Source organism: Panthera onca, chromosome A3 (genome assembly GCF_046562875.1).
Source record: "Panthera onca isolate mPanOnc1 chromosome A3, mPanOnc1 haplotype 2, whole genome shotgun sequence".
NCBI lineage: Eukaryota > Metazoa > Chordata > Mammalia > Carnivora > Felidae > Panthera > Panthera onca.
In genome coordinates, this window is record NC_138341.1 from 18,992,517 (window position 1) to 19,012,149 (window position 19,633).

General features: G+C 40.0%; 1 protein-coding gene across 2 annotated transcripts in view; it reads left to right on the top strand.

Annotated features, from left to right (window-relative positions):
- The first annotated feature begins 5,264 nt into the window (after window positions 1-5,264).
- UBXN2A (UBX domain protein 2A) overlaps window positions 5,265-19,633 on the top strand; it is a 44,667-nt gene continuing 30,298 nt past the window's right edge. Inside the window, exons 1-2 of one of the 2 annotated variants that reach the window (XM_078444930.2) lie at window positions 5,265-5,453; window positions 16,737-16,791. In XM_078444930.2, coding sequence (XP_078301056.1) covers window positions 16,751-16,791 — 41 coding nt within the window. In that variant the 5' untranslated portion in view covers window positions 5,265-5,453; window positions 16,737-16,750. The other variant, XM_078444931.2, reaches the window with a different exon arrangement.

The following is a 19,633-nucleotide window of genomic DNA, read 5'->3' on the forward strand; positions in this document are numbered from 1 at the left end:
TCAGATTGATTATAGATTTAAACATAAGGCCAAAACTGTAATTTTTTTAGAATAAAGCCTAAAAGAGAGAAAGCTCAAGCAGGGGAGAGGGACAGAGGAAAAGAGAGAGAGAGAATTTTGATCAGGCTCCAAGCTGATGTGGGGCTCAGTCCCCACATATCATGACCCAAGCCGAAATCAAGAGTTGGATGCTCAACAGACTGAGCCACCTAGGCACCCCTGACAGACACTTTTTTAAATGTTTATTTATTTGAGAGAGAGAGAGAGAGCACATATGAGTGAGGGATGGCAGAGGGAGCGAGAGAGAGAGAGAGAGAGAGAGAGAGAATCCCAAGCAGGCTCTGCACTGTCAGCATGGAGTCCAACACGGGGCTCAAACTCAACAACCATGAGATCACAACCTGAGGTGAAATCAAGAGTTGGACGCTTGGGGCGCCTGGGTGGCTCAGTCAGTTGAGCATCCAACTTCAGCTCAGGTCATGATCTCACGGCTGGTGGGTTCAAGCCCCGCATTGGGCTTTGTGCTGACAGCTCAGAGCCTGGAGCCCACTTCTGATTCTGTGTCTCCCTCTCTCTCTGCCACTAACCCACTCACATTCTGTCTCTGTCTCTCTCAAAAATAAATAAATATTTAAAAAATTTTTAAAAAAAGAGTTGGACGCTCAACTGACTGAGCCACATAGGTGTCCTGTTTTGTTTTTTAATTTTACTTCTGATGGAGCTTAGGTGAGATACTATAACTCTAGAAAAAGGTCCTATGGGAAGAGACTCTGATCCAGTAGGCATAGGATGCAAGAGGCTATACTTTTAAGAAGCATGACACTTTGAATAACCACTGAGTCATGGAACAAAATCAGAATTGGTGATTCTGTGCTGTCCAATGTGCCAACTACTACCCACATACAGCTATTTAAATTTAAATTAAAAAATTAAAAATTCAGTCCTTCAGATACATTACCTATATTTCAAGCATTCAGTAGCAAAATGTTGCTAGTAGTTAATGTATTAGAAAGTGCAGAAACAATTCCCTCATCTCAAAAAGTTGTATTGAACAGCTCAGTCGTAGATATTCATTTTGAGGTAGGGGAAATGATCAAAGATGATCACAGTGTTTGTAACCTGAACTGGATGGTTGGAATGGATACCAACTGAAAAAGATGATGCAGGATCAGGAGCAGATTCCTGAGAGCCACCTATTATCTTTCCATGTCAATTCAAGATGCATTTACCACCCCTAGTATGGACGTATGTAATACCTACTGTATAAAGTATTCTGGAGGAGAGCTAACAAATACATGACTCAGTTTGCACCCTTAAGGAGCTTACAGTGCTGTTTGAGCATTTAGACTTACAACTAAAAAGCCAACAGATTCAATCCTGGGTTTTGTTACCCAAAAGCAAACAAACAAACAAACAAAAAAATAATAAAGAAAATAGAGAAAGAGCAAATGAAACCCAAAAGCTAGTAAAAGGAAGGACAGGGTGCCTGGGTGACTCAATTGGTTAAGTGTCTGACTCTTGATTTTGGCTCAGGTCATGATCTCAGAGTTGTGGGATCAAGCCCTGCATCAGGTTCTGGGCTGAACGTGAATTCTGCTTAAGATTCTCTCTCTCTCTCTCTCTCTCTCTCTCTCTCTTCCCCTTTCCCCTGCTCATAGTCTCTCTCTAAAAAAAAAAAAAAAAAATTGGGGCACTTGGGTGCCTCAGTCAGTTAAGTGGCTGACTTCAGCTCAGGCCATGATCTCACTGTTCATGTGTTCAAGCCCCACACCAGGCTCTGGGCTGACATCTCAGAGCCTGGAGCCTGCTTTGGATTCTGTGTCTCTCTCTCTCTCTCTGCCCCTCCCCCTGCTTACACTCTGTCTCTCTCTGTCTCTCAAAAATGAATAAACATTAAAAATTTTTTTTCAAAAAGAATCATAACAAAATACTATGAACAATGTATGACAACAAATAAGCTAATCTAGGTGAAATGGACAAATTTCTAGAAACATACAAACAACCAAAAGTGACTCAAGAAGAAATAGAAAATCCAAACAGGCCTACAATGAGATTGAATCAGTTATCAAAAACCTCCCAACAAAGAAAAGCTCAGGACTAGATGACTTCACAGTTTCTACTAAACATTTCTACCAAATACTTAAGAAAGAATTGACACCAATCCTTCTCAAAATATTCTGAAAAATAGAAGACGAGGAAACACTTCCTAATTCATTCTATGAAACCAACATTACCTTGATACCAAAGCTAGACAAAGGTATCACAGTAAAAGAACTACAGAGCAAAATCCTTTATTAATAGAGATGCAAAAATCCTCAAGAAAATACAGCAAACTAAATCCAGCAGTATGTCAAAAGAATTCTACATCATAACCGAGTGGTATTTATCCCAAGACCATTAAATGGGGAAAGGACAGTCTTTTCAAAAAATGGTTCTGAGATGGGGCACCTGGGTGGCTCAGTCGGTTGGGTGTCTGACTTTTAATTTCAGCTCAGGTCATGATCTCAGTTTGTGAGATTGAGCCCCACATCAGGCTCCATGCTGACAGGTTGGAAGAGTCTGCTTAAGATTCTATCTCTCATCTCTGCCTCTCCCCCCACCCCCAATTCAAGCACACTTGCACTCTCTCTCTCTCTGTCATCAAAATAAATAAATAAGTAAAAAAAATTTTAAGTGGTTCTGAGAGGGACGCCTAGGTGGCTCATTCAGTTAAACATCTGACTTCAGTTCAGGTCATGATCTCATGGGTTTGTGAGTTCAAGTCCTGCATTGGGCTCCCTGCTGTCAGCATGGAGCCTGCTTCGGATCTTCTGTCCCCCTCTCTCTGCCCTTCCCCTACTTGCACTCTGTCTCTCTCAAAATAAATAAATAAACTAAAAAAAAATTGAAAAATGGTTTTGAGAAAACTGTATATCCACATGCGAAAGAATGAAGTTAGACTCTTATTTTACGTGTATAAAAATTAATTCAAAATGCATCAATCACCTAGTATAAGAGCTAAAAGTATAAAATACTTAGAAAAAAAACATAATGCCAGGGGGCACCTGGCTGGCTTAGTCAGAGGAGCATGCGACTCTTGAACTGAGGGTTGTGAGTTCTAGCATGAGTGTATACCTTACTTATATAAATAAAAGAAAGAAAGAAAGAAAGAAAGAAAAAGAAAAAACATTGGGGAAAATCTTCATGACATTGAATTTGGCAATGGTTTCTTGTTTATGACCCTAAAAGCATAGAGGAAAGAAAGGAAAAATAAATAAATTGAACTTCATCAACATTTAAAGGACAAAGGGCAGTGTCAAAGGACAGTGTCAGTAGAATGAAAGGACAACCCACAGAATAGGAGAAAATATTTGCAAATTACATCTATGATGAGGACTTAATCTCCAGGGGAAAAAAAAAAAAAAGAAAATAACTACAACTCAACAACAAAAAATAATCCTATTTAAAAGGCAAAGGCTGGGGTGCCTGGCTAGCTCCGTTGGTTAAGCATCCAACTCTCGGTTTCAGGCTCAGGTCATGATGTCAGGGTTCATGGAATGGAGCCCTGAGTCAGGCTCTGTGCTGACAGCCCAGAACCTGCTTGGGATTCTTTCTCTCTCTCTCTCTCTCTCTCTGCCCCTCCCCCACTCACACTCTCTAAATAAATAAATAAACAAACTTTCTTTCTTTTTTTTTTTTTTTTTATGAGGGGCTACAGGTGGGTGGTGGCTCAGTTGGAAGAGCATGGGACTCTTGATCTCAGGGTTGTGAATTCAAACCCCAGGTTGGTCACAGAGTTTGCTTAAAATAAATAAATAGATAAATAATAATGGGCAAAGGACTTGATTAGATATTTCCCCAAAGATATACAAATGGTCAATAAGCACATGAAAAAATGCTTAACATCACTGTCAGGAGGGAAATAAAAATGAAAACCACAATGAATACCAACCACTTCACACGAATTAGGATAGCTCTTATATAAAAAAAAAAAAAATCCAAAAAACAAAAATGGAAAATAACAAGTGCTGTCAAGGGTATGGAGAAACTGGAATGCACATGCATTGCTGATAGGAATATAAGATGGTATACTTATCGTAGAAAACAGTTTGGCAGTTCCTCAAAAAGCTTAACAACCCACACGAGCCAGCAATTCCACCTCTAGATATATACTAAAGAACTAAAAGCAAGAGACTTAATCAGATACTTGTACACCAATGTTCACAGCGTCATTGTTCACAGCAGCCAAAATGTGGAAACAATCCAAATGTCCATCAGCAGATGCATGAATAAACAAAAAATGGCATATACATGCAACGGAATATTATTCAGCATAAAAAAGAATAAACTCTGATACCTGTGACATGGATGAACCTTGAAAACAACACTAAGTGAAATAAGGCCAGACCCAAAAAGATAAATATTGTATGACTCCACTTATATGAGGTACTTAGACTATGGCAGCTTCACTAGTGGGGAGGGGTGACTATTTCCATAGGGGAACTCTGACCCTGAGATCTGCAACTGTCTCCAAGGTAAATCAGAAAAGGGCTTTTCTCTCACGGGGAGGAGGGAACAAAGACTAGAAAGACCTGGGTGTGCGGAAGTGGGAGGAACGGGTGGAGGGTGATCACACAGCACTTCAGTGTTTCACTCGGACGTGGACCCAGATTTTCAAGAGTGGTGGATTAGAAGGGGCTGTTGACTGGCTCAGGCGGAGGGTGGGTCAAAGTTTAGGGGCCTGGTGGAAGGAGAGAAGTTGGCTAAAGTTTGGTCGAGTGACGGTAGCTGGTATTTTGTCCAGATCGCTCAGTGAGTGCAGTCGGTTGGGCTAATCATTTATGAGGCAAAAGAATAAGGGAATTGGGAGGGTCTGTGTCTGATCCGTCACAGGTGAACAAGGGGGCACACGTGAGTCATATGTGAGTCACACGGGGAAAGGCGGTTCCTTGCAGAAAACCATTTCAGGAACACAAAAGGGTGGAGGGATTTCTTTAACCGTCGCTTTTCAGAATCACAGAGCTCGGGTAAAGTTCCACATTGTGGGAATGCAGGGAAATCTCTCCGCGTAGTCAATCAGAGGCTGAGGAGGTACAGAGGGAGGCAGCCGCTGGGCTCTCAGTGGAGCCCACACGTCGCAGCCAGCATGTTCCGCGCGGGGTCAAAAGGCAGCTAGCGGAGGCGCCGGGTGCAGGCAGGCAGGCGGCGGCCGCCATGAGCTCCGGTAACGCCGAGGCCTGAGGCGGTGGCGGCTGCCGGCCCCGCCCTCCCGCGCGCGCGCTCTCGGGGCTGCGCAGAGCCAGCTCGGCGCGCGCTCGGCGCCGGGCGGCGGAGACCCCGGGAGGCGGGCCGGGTGCCGGCTGCGCGGCCCGGGAGCCTCAGCGGGTCTGAGGGCCTCCAGCCCGACAGCAGCGGTGGCGCCCGCGGCCCCCGAGCCAACTGAGGACGAGGCCGCGAGGCGGCCACGCCCAGAGGTGAGTGTGCTGGGGCCGCGCCGCGTTCGGCCGGGCGAGGGGCCGGGGCATCCGCTGGCCGCTGGGCGTGGGCCGGCGTTTCCCGGGCGGGGGCGCTGGGGTCGTTGGGTCCGGCTGAGCCGTGGCGCTTGTCTGGGTGTTGGTCTCGGTGGGCCCTGGATCCGGACGGTTTCGGCGACGCTGGCGGCGGCGGCGGCGGCCGGGGCGAGACTCCTGGCCAGCGCAGGTGAGCCGCGACTCGGGCCTGCAGCCTGCGCTTGCTTCCTGCGGACGAGCACAGCGGAGGGCTTCCGTTCTGACGGTGCTCGGAAACTTCGAGTTAGGAGCGTTCGCATGCCCCCATTTCCAAAGACGTGCCCTGCAAGAGCGCTGTGCCGAAATGGCACGTTTGTTTGCGGTGGCCGTTTCTTACGTAGCTTCGTTACCAGTCTCCCACAACATTCTTTTGTAGGTTTCGTGTTCGCTGTTTTCCAGGTTTCATTTTTTAAAAGTGTGCGTCTTTTTCTTTTTCACTCGCAGTTTCTTGTTAGCAATCAGGAACGTTAGAGTGGTGTCCAGCATCGATTTCTTCGTACTTAATTTGAGATGGTGGAAAAGAAAAACAGGAAACTGACAGTCTTTTTGATGTCAGTGTGAAACTGTAAAGTGTGACATTGTGTAAACGACGTGAACATCGGCCTCCCTGTTTTAAAGTCATGGCTCAAGTGTGTTTGGGGAGTGTTTATAAGTTTTTGAATTACAGTTTAGTTTTTAATGGGGAAAGCTCTTTAAGTTGATGTTGCGTCTTCTATGTAAATATGCTAAAAGGCGTATTGATTTTAAAGGCAGTTAAGCTCAGTGAATATTGAGCACCTGTTTATACCACTAAAGTTAGTGTTGGCGTCCAAAAACGGGTACGAATGGTGTGCAGGCTGGAGGGAGTGATTAAGCACGCGAATAATAATGATACAAGGCAGAATACGGTATAACAGAAAGTATTGAGAACTGACTCTTAGCCCTGCACTGCGATAAATACAGGGATACTTTACCCAATATTTAATGTTACTTAATTTGTCATTCAGAATTTTTTAGCACCTACTGTATGGTGAGTGCCCACAATACTATGGTGACCTCTATAGATTTTGCTTATGGACTTTACATTGTTATTGGGGGGAACATATCAAACAACTAATCACACAAGTATCAGTTGCCCCTTGAACAATGGTGGGACTGTTAGGGGTGCCCACCCCCACACGGTGAAAATCTGTATGAATTCTGATTACCCAAAAACTTAACTACTAATAACCTGTTGACCAAAAGCCTTACCAATAATGTAAATAGTTGATTAACACCATTTTGTGTATTATATGCATTATGTTGTATTCTTACAATAAAGTAAGCTAGAGGAAAGAAAATGTTATGAAGAAAACCATAAGAGAAAATACATTTACAGTAATGTACTGTGTTCATAAAAAAAAAAAAAAAAACCTGCATATATGTAGTCCTGCATAGCTCAAACCTGTATTGTTCAAGGCTCAACTGTAAATACCAATAAACCTACATAGAGGCTTAAAAAGAAAGAATGTAGCAGGTTGTGAGAATATGTAACAAGTGGATAACCAGCTGGGAAAGTCAGGTAAAGTTTTCTTAGGAAAGCAGTCTACCAGCTAACATATTATGGGTAAATAGGAATTAGGTGAAGGTAACTCCCAAAGGAGGGAAGAAAGTGGAATCTATTCCACTGAAGGAGGCTGGGGAAGTGTACCCAACTGAAAGGTCACAGCAGTTGGATTGAGTGTAGAATGCAAAAGGGAGCCAGAGATACAATGCTAGGTCCTTTAAGCAGTGTTAGGGATTTGGGACCGGCTGTTTATTTCTTTCTCTTAAACTTTTTTTTAAAAATTTGTTTTAATGTTTATTTATTTTTGAGAGACAGTGTGAGTGGGGGAGGAGCTGAGAGAGAGGGAGACACACAGAATCTGAAGCAGGCTCCAGGCTCTGAGCTGACAGCACAGAGCCCAACATGGGGCTTGAACCCACAGAGTGCAGGATCATGACCTGAAGTCAGCTACCCAACCTACTGAGCCAACCAGCACCCGTCTCTCAAACTTTCATAGCAAAATTTTCAAATCACTCAAATATAGTGAGAGAAGAGTACAGTGAACTCTGTAATATTACCCAACATATGTGGACCTTATTTGAAGAGCATGGGTGGTCATTGAAGGGTTTTAAGCAGGTAAATTGCAGTCTTTTTTTTTTTTTTTTTTTTCCTTAAGATTTTATTTTTAAGGAATACTCTACACCCAGCGCAGGGCTCAAACTTACAATCCTGAGGTCAAGAGTTGCATGCTCAACCAGGGAGCAGCCAGGTGCTCCTCAGTCAAATTTGTATCTTAAAAAGTCAACCCTGGGAGCTCCTGGCTGGCTCTGTGGTAGAGCAGGGAACCCTTGATCTCAGGGTTGTGAGTTCGAGCCCCATGTTAGGAGTAGCGTTTACTTGAAAAAGAAAAGAAAAAAAGAAAACTTTCTGTGTAGAAACTGCATTGTATGGGGATGGGAATGGATGGGAGAAAACCACCAAGAGGTGATATTTGGTCCTAGAGTTGTGACTGTTAAGATAGTATGTGTCCTAAGGGTACATAGCTGATCTCTCCTCTCTGTGTTAATAATTTTATGTTTCCGTCTTTCAGAGTAATTGTGGAAGGTTTTCCAGGGGAAATTGTATTTGAGCTGGGTATTACAAGGTAGATAACACTTCAGTATGGAGCCCTGGAATGAGAATGTCTTGATGTCAAAGTATGGCTGCCTCAGTGACCTTGACAATCTCTGCCAAAGTGTCCCCTTCCCCCTAGAATTTCTCATTTAAATTACTTTTGTCACTATCATTTTGGTCCTTGGGAGCACAGAACTTCCACATTAACAGTTCTTCTAGAAGAAGACAAATATGTATTTTTTTTCAAGTACTGTGATTGCAACTAAGATAAGCTCAAACTTCCCGTAATTTTTGAATTTTTATTTAATAGTTAACTAGAATTCACTAAATACACAAATAAACTGTCTTTTAAAGTGTTTGATTTTGATGCTACCATAGTTTGCTCTTGGAGGTTTGGAGACCTGAAGAGCGAAGTGAAAAGAACCCACTGAAATGTGATCCATCGGTTCCTTTGCCCTGTGTTTAATGCCAGGAATGGCTTTATCCTTAAGGAGAAACTTCAGCTTCTGCATAAAGATAGCATACCCAGTGGTATAATATCTTGATACAAAACCTTAATCTTAAAAAAAAAAAAAAAAAGTAGCCTGTCATGTATGTTTACAAAACATAAGTAAAATCAGTATTATGCAAATTTTTTGTTTGAATTTTAATGTATACATTGAAAGGACTTTTTCTTGGTAGTCTAAATCTATTTTGACTGGGTTTTCCTTTCGGTGGATATGTTCCAAAAAGCTCAATCTCCTCTGTCTCCTGACTGATTTTATAACTGCAGTTGTTGGGAGTAAGTGGGGTAATAATTGGGAAGGTGTTTGGTAAACTGTGATACACAATACAAATATAAGATGGTAGTGGTACTAATTGGAAGCAAACTGAAGCAAAATGAAGGAAATTCGATTCCTCTGTCCCTTCTGATACTGAGCTTCATACCGGTGACTTAGACATTTGTCAGGTGGCTTTTTAAATTCTCTGTAGTATAGTACATGACTTCAGTTCATTTGTGTCCCATGACTGATGATTGTAGAAGCTCACTCAGTTGATATAAATAGATTTTACATGGCTTATTTACATATTACTGATTATGGTAGGAAATATTGAAATAGCGGTGCCTTTATATCTATTTTAGATTCAGTTTTTACTTAATAATTCTATGCCATGTTTGCAATCAGTAATTCGGTATATTTTTTTCTTGTTAGTCTGTAAACTCCCTGATAGTGTAGACTCTGTGCTATTAACCCTTCTTTCATTAGTTCTAAACCAGAGCCTTGTACACGGTGGTGGAAGGTTCAGTAAATATATAAGTGTTTTTAAAAGTTTCATTAGTGAAATCAAAACTAAAGTTTCATAGCCATGTTGAAATTGAAACTTAACACTAAGCCAGAAAATGATTCTTACCAGTCCTTGTAACAGATTATGACGGAGGGATCAGAAAAGAAAAAGGAGCAAACATTATCGTATTCTTAGTATTCTACTCCTCAAAACAAGCTTGTGAGGATGACAGTCATCCCTGTGTTACAGGTTTAGGCAACTGGAGCTTAGAGAAGGTAAATAACGATGAACTCACCCAGCTCAAAAATGATGTACCCAGTACTCCAGTACAAGTCAGTTTGAATACAAGGTCTTCTTCATTCTCTATTGCTTTCATAAAACAAATAAAACCCATTTATTAGTAGCTTATAATTATGAAATGATGAAAAATATTAGCAGTTTGCTAGAGAGCAATAACCTGTTAAAGGGAAACATACTTTTATGTTGACATACTTTAGGGATGGCTCCTCTTTGGTTTGCACTCAGCTAGGCACTTGGAAGAAACACGAAATGTGTAAGTCACCATACCTGTTCTCAAGGTTCTTGGATCCAGTAGAGGCAACTAAAAAACACAAAAGAAACAACAGGAATCAGTATCAGATAATATGACTTAAATACCAAAAATCTACATGCTTTAGGAGAGGAGTATTAGTACAGGTGTAATATCTTACTTGGGGCTCCTGGGTGTCTTAGTTGGTTGGGCATCGGACTTCAGCTTAGGTCATGGATCTCACAGTTCTTGAGTTCAAGGTTTCTGTCAGCCAGAGCCTGCTTTGGATTGTCGGTCTCCTTCTCTCTCTGTCCCTCCCCATCTCGAGCTCTCTCTCTCAAAAATAAACATTTAAAAATATATATTTTACCTTTATAAAACCTAAAAATGCACCCATTATTTTTCTCTAAGTACAACTACTTTGAACTCATAGCTGTTTCTTCTGATATGTACAGTCGTATTTAATTTTTTTTTTTTTAACATTTATTTATTTTTGAGACAGAGAGAGAGCATGAACAGGGGAGGGTCAGAGAAAGAGGGAGACACAGAATCTGAAACAGGCTCCAGGCTCTGAGCTGTCAGCACAGAGCCCGATGCGGGGCTCGAACCCACAGACTGTGAGATCATGACCTGAGCCGAAGTCGGACGCTCAACCGACTGAGCCACCCAGGCGCCCCTGTACAGTCGTATTTCTTAACGAAAAGAAACAGTTTATGGTAGACAAGGATCTTGAGCTGTGACTTGAAGGATAGTTAGGATTTGAATGCCCACAAGGATGGTTATGTATGAACAAAAACGTATAATAAGTGTTTATGAGACAATAAGGATCATATCCAAACTAAGGGATTATTTAGAGTAGTTGAAAATAATGTTAGAAAACTGTCAAGTGAAAAACAGCACCACCAGGATGTAATGTCCACGAGGGTTGGAATCTTTGGCTCTACATTTTTTAATGTTTTTAACAGCTTTATTTAGGTATAATTAATATGCAATGAAATGCACATATTTAAGACATACCATTTAATTTTTAAGTGAAATTGTATTCAATTCTATAATGCTTTATTTCTTTTTTTTTTTTTTAAATGTTTATTTATTTTTGAGACAGAGCATGAACGGGGGAGGGGCAGAGAGAGAGGGAGACACAGAATCAGAAGCAGGCTCCAGGCTCTGAGCCATCAGCCCAGAGCCTGAAGCGGGGCTCGAACTCACGGACCGCGAGATCGTGACCTGAGCTGAAGTCGGACGCTCAACCGACTGAGCCACCCAGGCGCCCCATATGATGCTTTATTTCTTAAAAAAGAAGTAAATAAGTCCAAATTAAAACTTTCCTGACCTCTGAATGGTTGGGGTGGGTGTTTTATGTTTTTCTCTGTTTTCTGTATGTTTTATTATTTATTTTTGACATTTATTTATTTTTTAGAGACAGAGACAGTGAATGAGCAGGGGAGGGGTAGACAGAGAGGGAGACCCAGAATCTGAACAGGCTCCAGGCTCTGAGCGGTCAGCACAGAGCCCGTCACAGGGCTCGAACCCACAAACGGTGAAATCATGACCTGAGCCAAAGTCGGTTGCTTAACCCACTGAGCCACCCAGGTGCCTCAGAAAGGGAAGAATTTTTTTTTTTTTTAAGTTTATTTAAGAGAAAGGGAGAGAGTGCAGGCACAAGTGGGGGAGGTGCAGAGAGAGGGGGACAGAGGATACTAAGCTGGCTCTGTGCTGACAGCAGAGAGCCCAATGTGGGGCTCAAACCCACAAATTGCGAGATCATGTCCTGAACTGAAGTTGGAAGTTGGGTGCCTGAAAAGAAAGAATTGTTTTAAAGGAAAGCAATTAGTTTTAGAAGTATGAGATTTGAAGAAGGACAAAGTCTTAGGAGAAAAAATTAGTGAGCATGAAATTCTGGTTTTCTGAATATGTTTTTAATTTGTTTCCTACTTAAAAAAATTTTTTTTTTAAAGTTTATTTATTTTGAGAGGGAGAGAGTGCAAGCGTGTGTGCAAGTGGAGGAGGGGCATAGAGGGAGAGAGAGAATCCCAGGCAGGCTCCATACTGTCAGTGCAAGAGCCTGATGCGGGGCTTGAACTTACAAAACCATGAGATCGTGACCTGAGCCAAAGTCTTATGCTTCACTGATTGAGCCACCCAAGTGCCTCTGCTTTTTAATTTTTTAAATCAAAATAATATATACACATAGTTTAAAAGACAGTAGTGTTAGAAACCTAAAAATGCACCTATTCTTTCTCTAAGTACAACTACCTTGAACTCATAGCTGTTTCTTCTGTTATGTACAGTCGTATTTCTTTACAATGTACATTTTGAGTTATTAATTTTGAACATTGCTTTTCATATTGCTATTAGGATAGATAACCATTTTAGCCGTCTTTTGTTTACCCCTTTTACCTTCTCACATTCTTTTAATAGTTTTAGCTCATTTTTTTCCATACAATAAGTAAAAATACACACTATTTTTTCCCCCTTTAGACCTCAGGTTCATCCTTGGTCCAGAGATGGTATGTTCATATTTGTCTAATAACTATAATAAACATTGCAAACTCAAAAGAATATTGACAATATTATATCTTACATTTAACAGTCAATTTTTTAAAGCTTTTTTTTTTAAAGTTTATTTATTTTGAGAGAGAGCATACATGCACGAGCAGGGGAAGGTCAGAGAGAGAGTGAGAGAGAGAATCCCAAGCAGGCTCCGCGCTGTCAGCTCATAGCCTGACATGTGGCTCTGTCTTATGACCCATGAGCCGAAATCAAGAGTCAGACACCTTACCAACTGAACCACCCAGGTGCCCCTAACAATCATTTTTATGGCTGCATTTTTAACGCCTATAGTTTACTCATATAATCTATTTAAGATGTTATAAATTAATGATATAAAAAAATTTTCTTGTCTGGTTTATTTGTAAATCGAATGCCTAATTCAGTGCCTTATGTTTAATATATACATATATGTTTAATATATTTATTAAATATATATATGTATATACATATATATACGTATATACATACATAATATGTATATATTTAGTTTAATAAATACTGACTAAGATCCTTGGAAAGAACAACCAAGTAAGCTGTATACACAGAATTTGTCCAACACAGCTGTAGGTCTAGGGAATAATTTTGAAGAGCATTACAGAAGTCTTTTGGAAATACAGAATAGCTCACTTGTGATAATAGAGTCATCCAGTTTGCTTTAGTTGTTGGATGCCATCCTCTCAGATGGTGTGGCTTTCATGAATCCTACCTTGCCCTCTAGCTACAAGGCAGAGTGTGAAGTTACTGTTGGGGATGGCCTTGAAGGTGCTGTCCTTTGCTTTCTTTATATTCTGTACTCACTCCTCAGCCCCATTGTGTTTCCTCCTTTTTCCTTCCCTTTCAGTTTCTCCTTGTCTTACAGAATTTTTCACAATTTTCTCATGACAAGGCCAACAAATAAATTTTCCATCAACTCCTAGTCAATTCATAATTAAAATTAGAGGTATTTAAAACAACTTTCAATGATAGGATATTTTCCAGAGCAGATTCCACTATCCTACTTTAATTCCTAGCAGCACAGACGCTAAGTGGGAATTAGTGCTCAACACAAGTTGCTGTGGTTATGGCACAGCTCCATTAGCAGCAGGAAGTCAGACTGATTTTATCTGGCTGCTGCCAGATCCTCACTTACCAGATTAAATTTACCTCAAGGTACTTGGGAGATTTTTAGGATAGGTCTGGTGGATCTTCAGTGGCTATTAGCATATTTGCCTTCTATTCAGATGTGCTTAAATTTTTATTTTACTTTATTTTTTATGTTTATTTTATTTATTTATTTTTTGGGGAGAGAGCAAGCAGGCAGGGGGAGACAGGGGAGACAGAGAATCCCAAGCAGGCTCCATGCTGTCAGAACAGAACCCAACACGGCTCAAATCCACAAACCATGAGATCATGACCTGAGCCAAAATCGAGAGTTGGACACTTAACCAAATGAGCCACCAAGGTGCCCTGGATCTGCTTACATTTTTAAATAGAGGTACACTATTTACATGTCGCAGAAATATTCATCTTTTGACCCTGATTTTCCACATCTCTAGGAATCTAAAGAAACAACAAAGTTAGCTGTATACACAGAATTTATTAGGAAAAATTGAAAGTGAGCTAAATGCCCAATAGTCATGGTATATAACTGCCTGATGTGATAATATGTGTCCTTTAAAATATTTATGGGGGCGCCTGGGTGGCTCAGTCGGTTGCGACCGACTTCAGCTCAGGTCACGATCTCACGGTCGTGAGTTCGAGCCCCGCATCAGGCTCTGGGCTGATGGCTCAGAGCCTGGAGCCTGCTTCTGATTCTGTGTCTCCCTCTCTCTCTGCCCCTCCCCCATTCATGCTCTGTCTCTCTCAGTCTCAAAAATAAAAATAAACATTAAAAAAATAATAATAAAATAAAATATTTATGAAGCAGTTTATGTAGTCAAATGGAAAAAGCACATAAATGAAAAATACAGGAAATAAGAATTATTAATATACTAATAATGCATTTGAATGTATATGAAGAAACGGAGAGACAAAAGTTTAAATAGTTATTGCTGGAGGTAATAAAATTATGGATTATTTTCTGTCTTCCCCAAACTTTTTGTATTATTGTTTTGCCTTTGTAACAAAATATTGTTAAGAAACAAACAAAACAGATGAATGTTTAAAGTAGTCCAAGCCATCTGTCCACTGAGAGGTCCCGGAAGCACTGACACACGAGAAGCAACACACACTCAGATCTTGGTTTCTTGATATAATTTTCCAACAAAAAAGGGTAGCCATGGCCCCTTAGAGAAAAGTCTGATTCCAGGGCTGGGGCAGAGGAAGAACAAATGATCTTGGAGCATCTGCTTGCTCCAGAAAATAAGAAAGTGCTCAAAGAATTATGAAGACGTAGCAAAAGGACATTGAAGTCACCTTGAAGGGGCCACCACTGGACAAATCTGGGAAATGGAAAATCAAAATAATATTAATAAATTATAACTCATTGAAAAACAAAAACCCACAAATCCATACTGTTAGATCTGAAGGAAAAAGTCAGAAAAAGATGGACTCTTTTACTGTATTGTATTTTTTTAGGAAAAGGTGGACTTTTATTTTTTCTTTTATTTTTATTTTAGAGCGAGAGAGCATATGGGAGCAGAAGAGAGGGGCAGAGGGAGACAAAGAGAGGCCCTACACTCAGAGAGCCTCCCAAACAGGCTTTATACTCAGCAAGGAGCCCAACATAAGGCTCCCAAGATCCTGGGATCATGACCTGAGCTGAAATCAAAAATGGGACGCTCAACTGACTAAACCATCCAGGCACCCCAGGAAAAGATGGACTTTTAATAAAACAGTCATGTGGAGTCACTGTAACTAAGATAAGTTCCAGATATGTCTGAGGTTAAAATTTTTTTAATTAAAATTGAGGGTCATGTCAGCAAAATGGCAAGATGAGCAGTTTGAAGCTCATGTTCCCACACAAACATTGAAAAACAAGCAGTAACTGTTAGAACCAACTTAGAACTCTGGAAAGTAATCCAGGGTGTATAGCAGCCAAGCAAATGGTGAATAGAGAAAAATGCAACTCGGGATGCTTGGCTGGCTCAATTGGTGGAGCATGTGACTCTCGATCTCAGGGATGTGAGTTCAAGCCCCACGTTGGGTGTAGAGACTACTTAAAATATGTTCTAAAAAATTGCAACTTAAAAACAGTGGCAAAAATAAAAAATAAAACAGATAAATAAAAAATGGGTAAAGGACTTGAACAGACCTTTCTCCAGTGAAGATATGTATAGACGAATGACCAGTAAGCACATGAGGAAGATGCTCAACATCCCTAATCGCAATGAGATACCACTTTAGTAGGATGGGTATTCCTCAATAAAAGAAAATAGCAAGTACGGGGTGCCTGGCTGGCTCATTAGTAGAGCATGTTACTCTTGATCTCGGGGTTGTGAGTTTGAGTACCATGTTGGGTGTGGATATTACTTAAAAAAATAATAAAACAACAAGGCAAGGATGTGGAGAAATTAGAACTCTGGCAGGAATGTAAAATTATTCACAGTATTCACAGTAGCCAAGAGGTGGAAACAATCCAAATGTCTGTCAACAGATTAATGTGTAAACAAAATGTATATACATACAATGGAATATTATTTAGCTGTAAAAAGTATGAGTTTATGTTAAGTGAAATAAGCCAGACACAAAAGGACAAATATTGTATGATTCTATTTATGTGGAATACAAGGCAAACTCATAGAGACAGAAGGTAGAAAAGAGATTACTAGGGACTGGGAAGAGAGATGAATAAAGAATTATTGTTTAATGGGTACAGAGTTTCTTTTTGGGAAGTTGAAAAACTCTTGGAAATGGATAGTGGCAGTGGCCATACAACACTGTAAATATAATTGATGCCAATGAATTGTATACTGTACATCTTGTCAGTTTGCTTCCCCAAGGAATTGTAAGAATGAGAATAAGAATGTTACATTCACTTTTGTTTGTTAAACCAAAGGGCACATTGTAATTTTTTACCATAATTTTTAAGAAATATTTCTTTTGTTGGAAGATTATTAGACTCCAGAATTTATTTTTTATTATTTTTATACTTTGTAGATGAAAATGAGAGCTTCAAGTTTGGTCACTCAGGTCCTTAAGACCCTTGCAGTGCTACTTTAAGAGTACCTAATAATTTATGTTAAAGAATATTCATGCATAAAAATACATGTATCTAAAATTCTAAATTGAGGAATTTAGCTTTTGTTTATTTTTACTTTTACAGTAAGGCAAAAGAGAATGAAAGAAGTAGATAACCTTGAAAGTATCAAAGAAGAATGGTAAGTTAATTTGAATTTTCTGTTATTAATGCCTTTCTTAGTTTCTATTTTTGCTGCATTTCACTAACTATAGATGTTTTCATTATGGTTCTTTTAGTTAAAAAACTAAAGGTAATGTATTTTAAAAAGTAAATTTTTATTCAAAGCTGCATTGAATGGATTTTAATGAAGTTACTGAATGTTTTTATTAAAAAAAATTTTTTTTAAATGTTTTTACTTATTTTTGACCGAGAAAGAGAGAGCACGAGTGGGGGAGGGGCAGAGAGAGAGGGAGACACAGAATCTGAAGCAGGTTCCAGGCTCCTAGCTATCAGCACAGAGCCCAGTGTGGGGCTTGAACTCAAGGACTGTGAGATCATGACCTGAGCCAAAGTCGGGCGCTCACCCGACTGAGCCACCCAGGCACCCCTAAATGTTTTTATTATTAATAAAAAAAAGTGTTAAATTTCTCTCTGGTCGCATATTCTGTTGTTTAAGTGAGAAATTCCAGGAACTGTTTACTTTTTTGGGTTGTACTGTCTTAGAGTCATAGTGGAAATAAAATGGCTCTGGAGTCAGATAAGCCTAAGTTTGAATCCTTTCACTGTCTTCACTATCTCTTTGGCCTTTGAGCAACTGAGGTAAAACAGAGGGGCGGGCGGGGGGTGGGGCAGGCACCAGGCCTGGGTGGCTTCCTTGGTTGAGTGTCTGACTCTTTATTTCAGTTTAGGTCATGAGCCCAGAGTCATGGGATCAAGCGCTGCATCGGGCTCTGAGCTGAGTGTGGAGCCTGCTTGGGATTCTGTCCTCCTCTGCCCCTCTCCCCAACTTGCGCTCTGTCTCTAAAATAAAAATAAAAATTAATAAATAAAAACTAAAACAGAGGCAGGAGATACATATGTGTATGTACCTGAAAGATACGTATGTATTTATGTTTTAATTTATTTTTATTTTAAAGAGAGTGAGAAGGGCACCTGGGTGGCTCAGTCGGTTGGGCGTCTGACTTCGGCTCAGTTCATGATCTTGTGGTTTGTGAGTTTGAGCCCCGCGTTGGACTCTGTGCTCACAGGACGGACTCTGTGCTGAAAGGACGGAGCCTGGAGCCTCCTTCAGATTCTGTGTCTCCTCTCTCTGCCCTTCCCATGCTCATGCTTTTTCTCTCTGTCTCTTAATAATAAATAAACGTTAAAAAATTTTTTAAAAAGAGAGAGTGAGCACATATCAGGGATTCCATAAATGGTAGGTGCAAAGTCTATGGTTCTTACCAGTTAGTAGAATATTTTATTCTGACTTATCTAAGGTGAAATATTTATTTTTGTATTATGCTGTTTGTTTTAAATACTTGAAGTAAATTTTTTCCATTCATAGTCCATTTAAGGAGACAGACAAGTATTTATTTCATACTTACAAATACTTTGTAAATGCTTCTGTACTAAACAAATATTATTTGTTACTTTCTCACTACTTATTGTTTTATGTATTTGATACTATATAATTGTGAGATTGTGTCAGGGGCCTCTAAGACCTCTCCCAGGTTTAATGATTTGCTGAGAGGATGCCTAGCCTAGGCATGCCTAGGCTAGGGTTTTTATTGGAAGCTAGTCACATACTAAAATTCCAGACTCAGGGGCACCTAGGTGGCTCAGCTGGTTAAGTGTCTTGAGTCTTGATTTCAGCTCAGGTCATGATCTCACAGTTCATGAGACAGAGCCCTGTGTTGAGCTCTGGGCTGACAGCATTGAGCTTGCTTAGGATTCTCTCTCTCCATCTCTGCCTCTCTCCTTCTCGCTCTCAAAATAAATAAATAAACTTAAAAAAATTTTTCCAGAATCATACGGAAAGTAAGCAGACCTTTCAAAGGATACCAGTCAGCAGCTAGGCCTGCTGTATTAACTCTTTCTTGCACAAAAATAAATGGAATGACTGATTTTAACTTAGGACTTTTTTTCTTCCCAGCAGCTTTATTGAGACATAATTCACATACCATATGATTCATCCATTTAAAGTATACAATTCAACAGGTTTTAGTACATTCACAGTTGCACAAATTTCACCACAGTCAATTTTATAACGTTTGTATCACCATACCCATTAGTAGTCATACCTCATTCTCCTACACCCTGCCCCTGACAACCACCAGTATACTTTCTATCTTTATAGATTTACCTATTCTGGACATTTTTATTTTATAAATGGAATTACACAATATGTGGTCTTTTGTGATTGGCTTCTTTAACATGTTTTCAAGTTTCATTCATGTTGTAATATGTATCAGTACTTTGAGTGTAATTAAATAATTAGTAACGTATCTACATAAAAAGATTAGGATTAGATTTTATACTTTTTGTTGTAACAAGAAATTTTTTGTAACAAAAATAGATTTTTTTAGAAGTAGCAGTCCAGGGGCACCTGGGTGGTTCAGTTAGTTAAGTGTCCAACTCTTGATTTCAGCTCAGGTCATGTTCTCGAGGTTTGTGAGTTCAAGCCCCGGATCATGCTCTGTGCACACAGCGTGGCCTAATTGGGTTTCTTTCTCTTTCTCCCTCTCCCTCTCCCCCGTCTTTCTCTCCCTCTCCCCCTCCCCCTCCCCCTGTCTTTCTCTCCTTCGCCCCCCATCTCTCTCTCAAAAATAAATAAATGAACATTAAAAAAAAATAGCAGTCCAGTAAAACAAAATGAAGACTGATTTCCTAAGTATATCAGTATTTCAAAGACTATAAAATAGTGAAGATCTGTATTTACTGTGTGTTCCAATAAAGCATACACAGATGCAAATCCTTCACCCATTTGGGCAACAGCTAGTTGATATTTATTTAGTTATTTATTTAGTTATTTAGATATTTATTTAGATAAATATCTAATA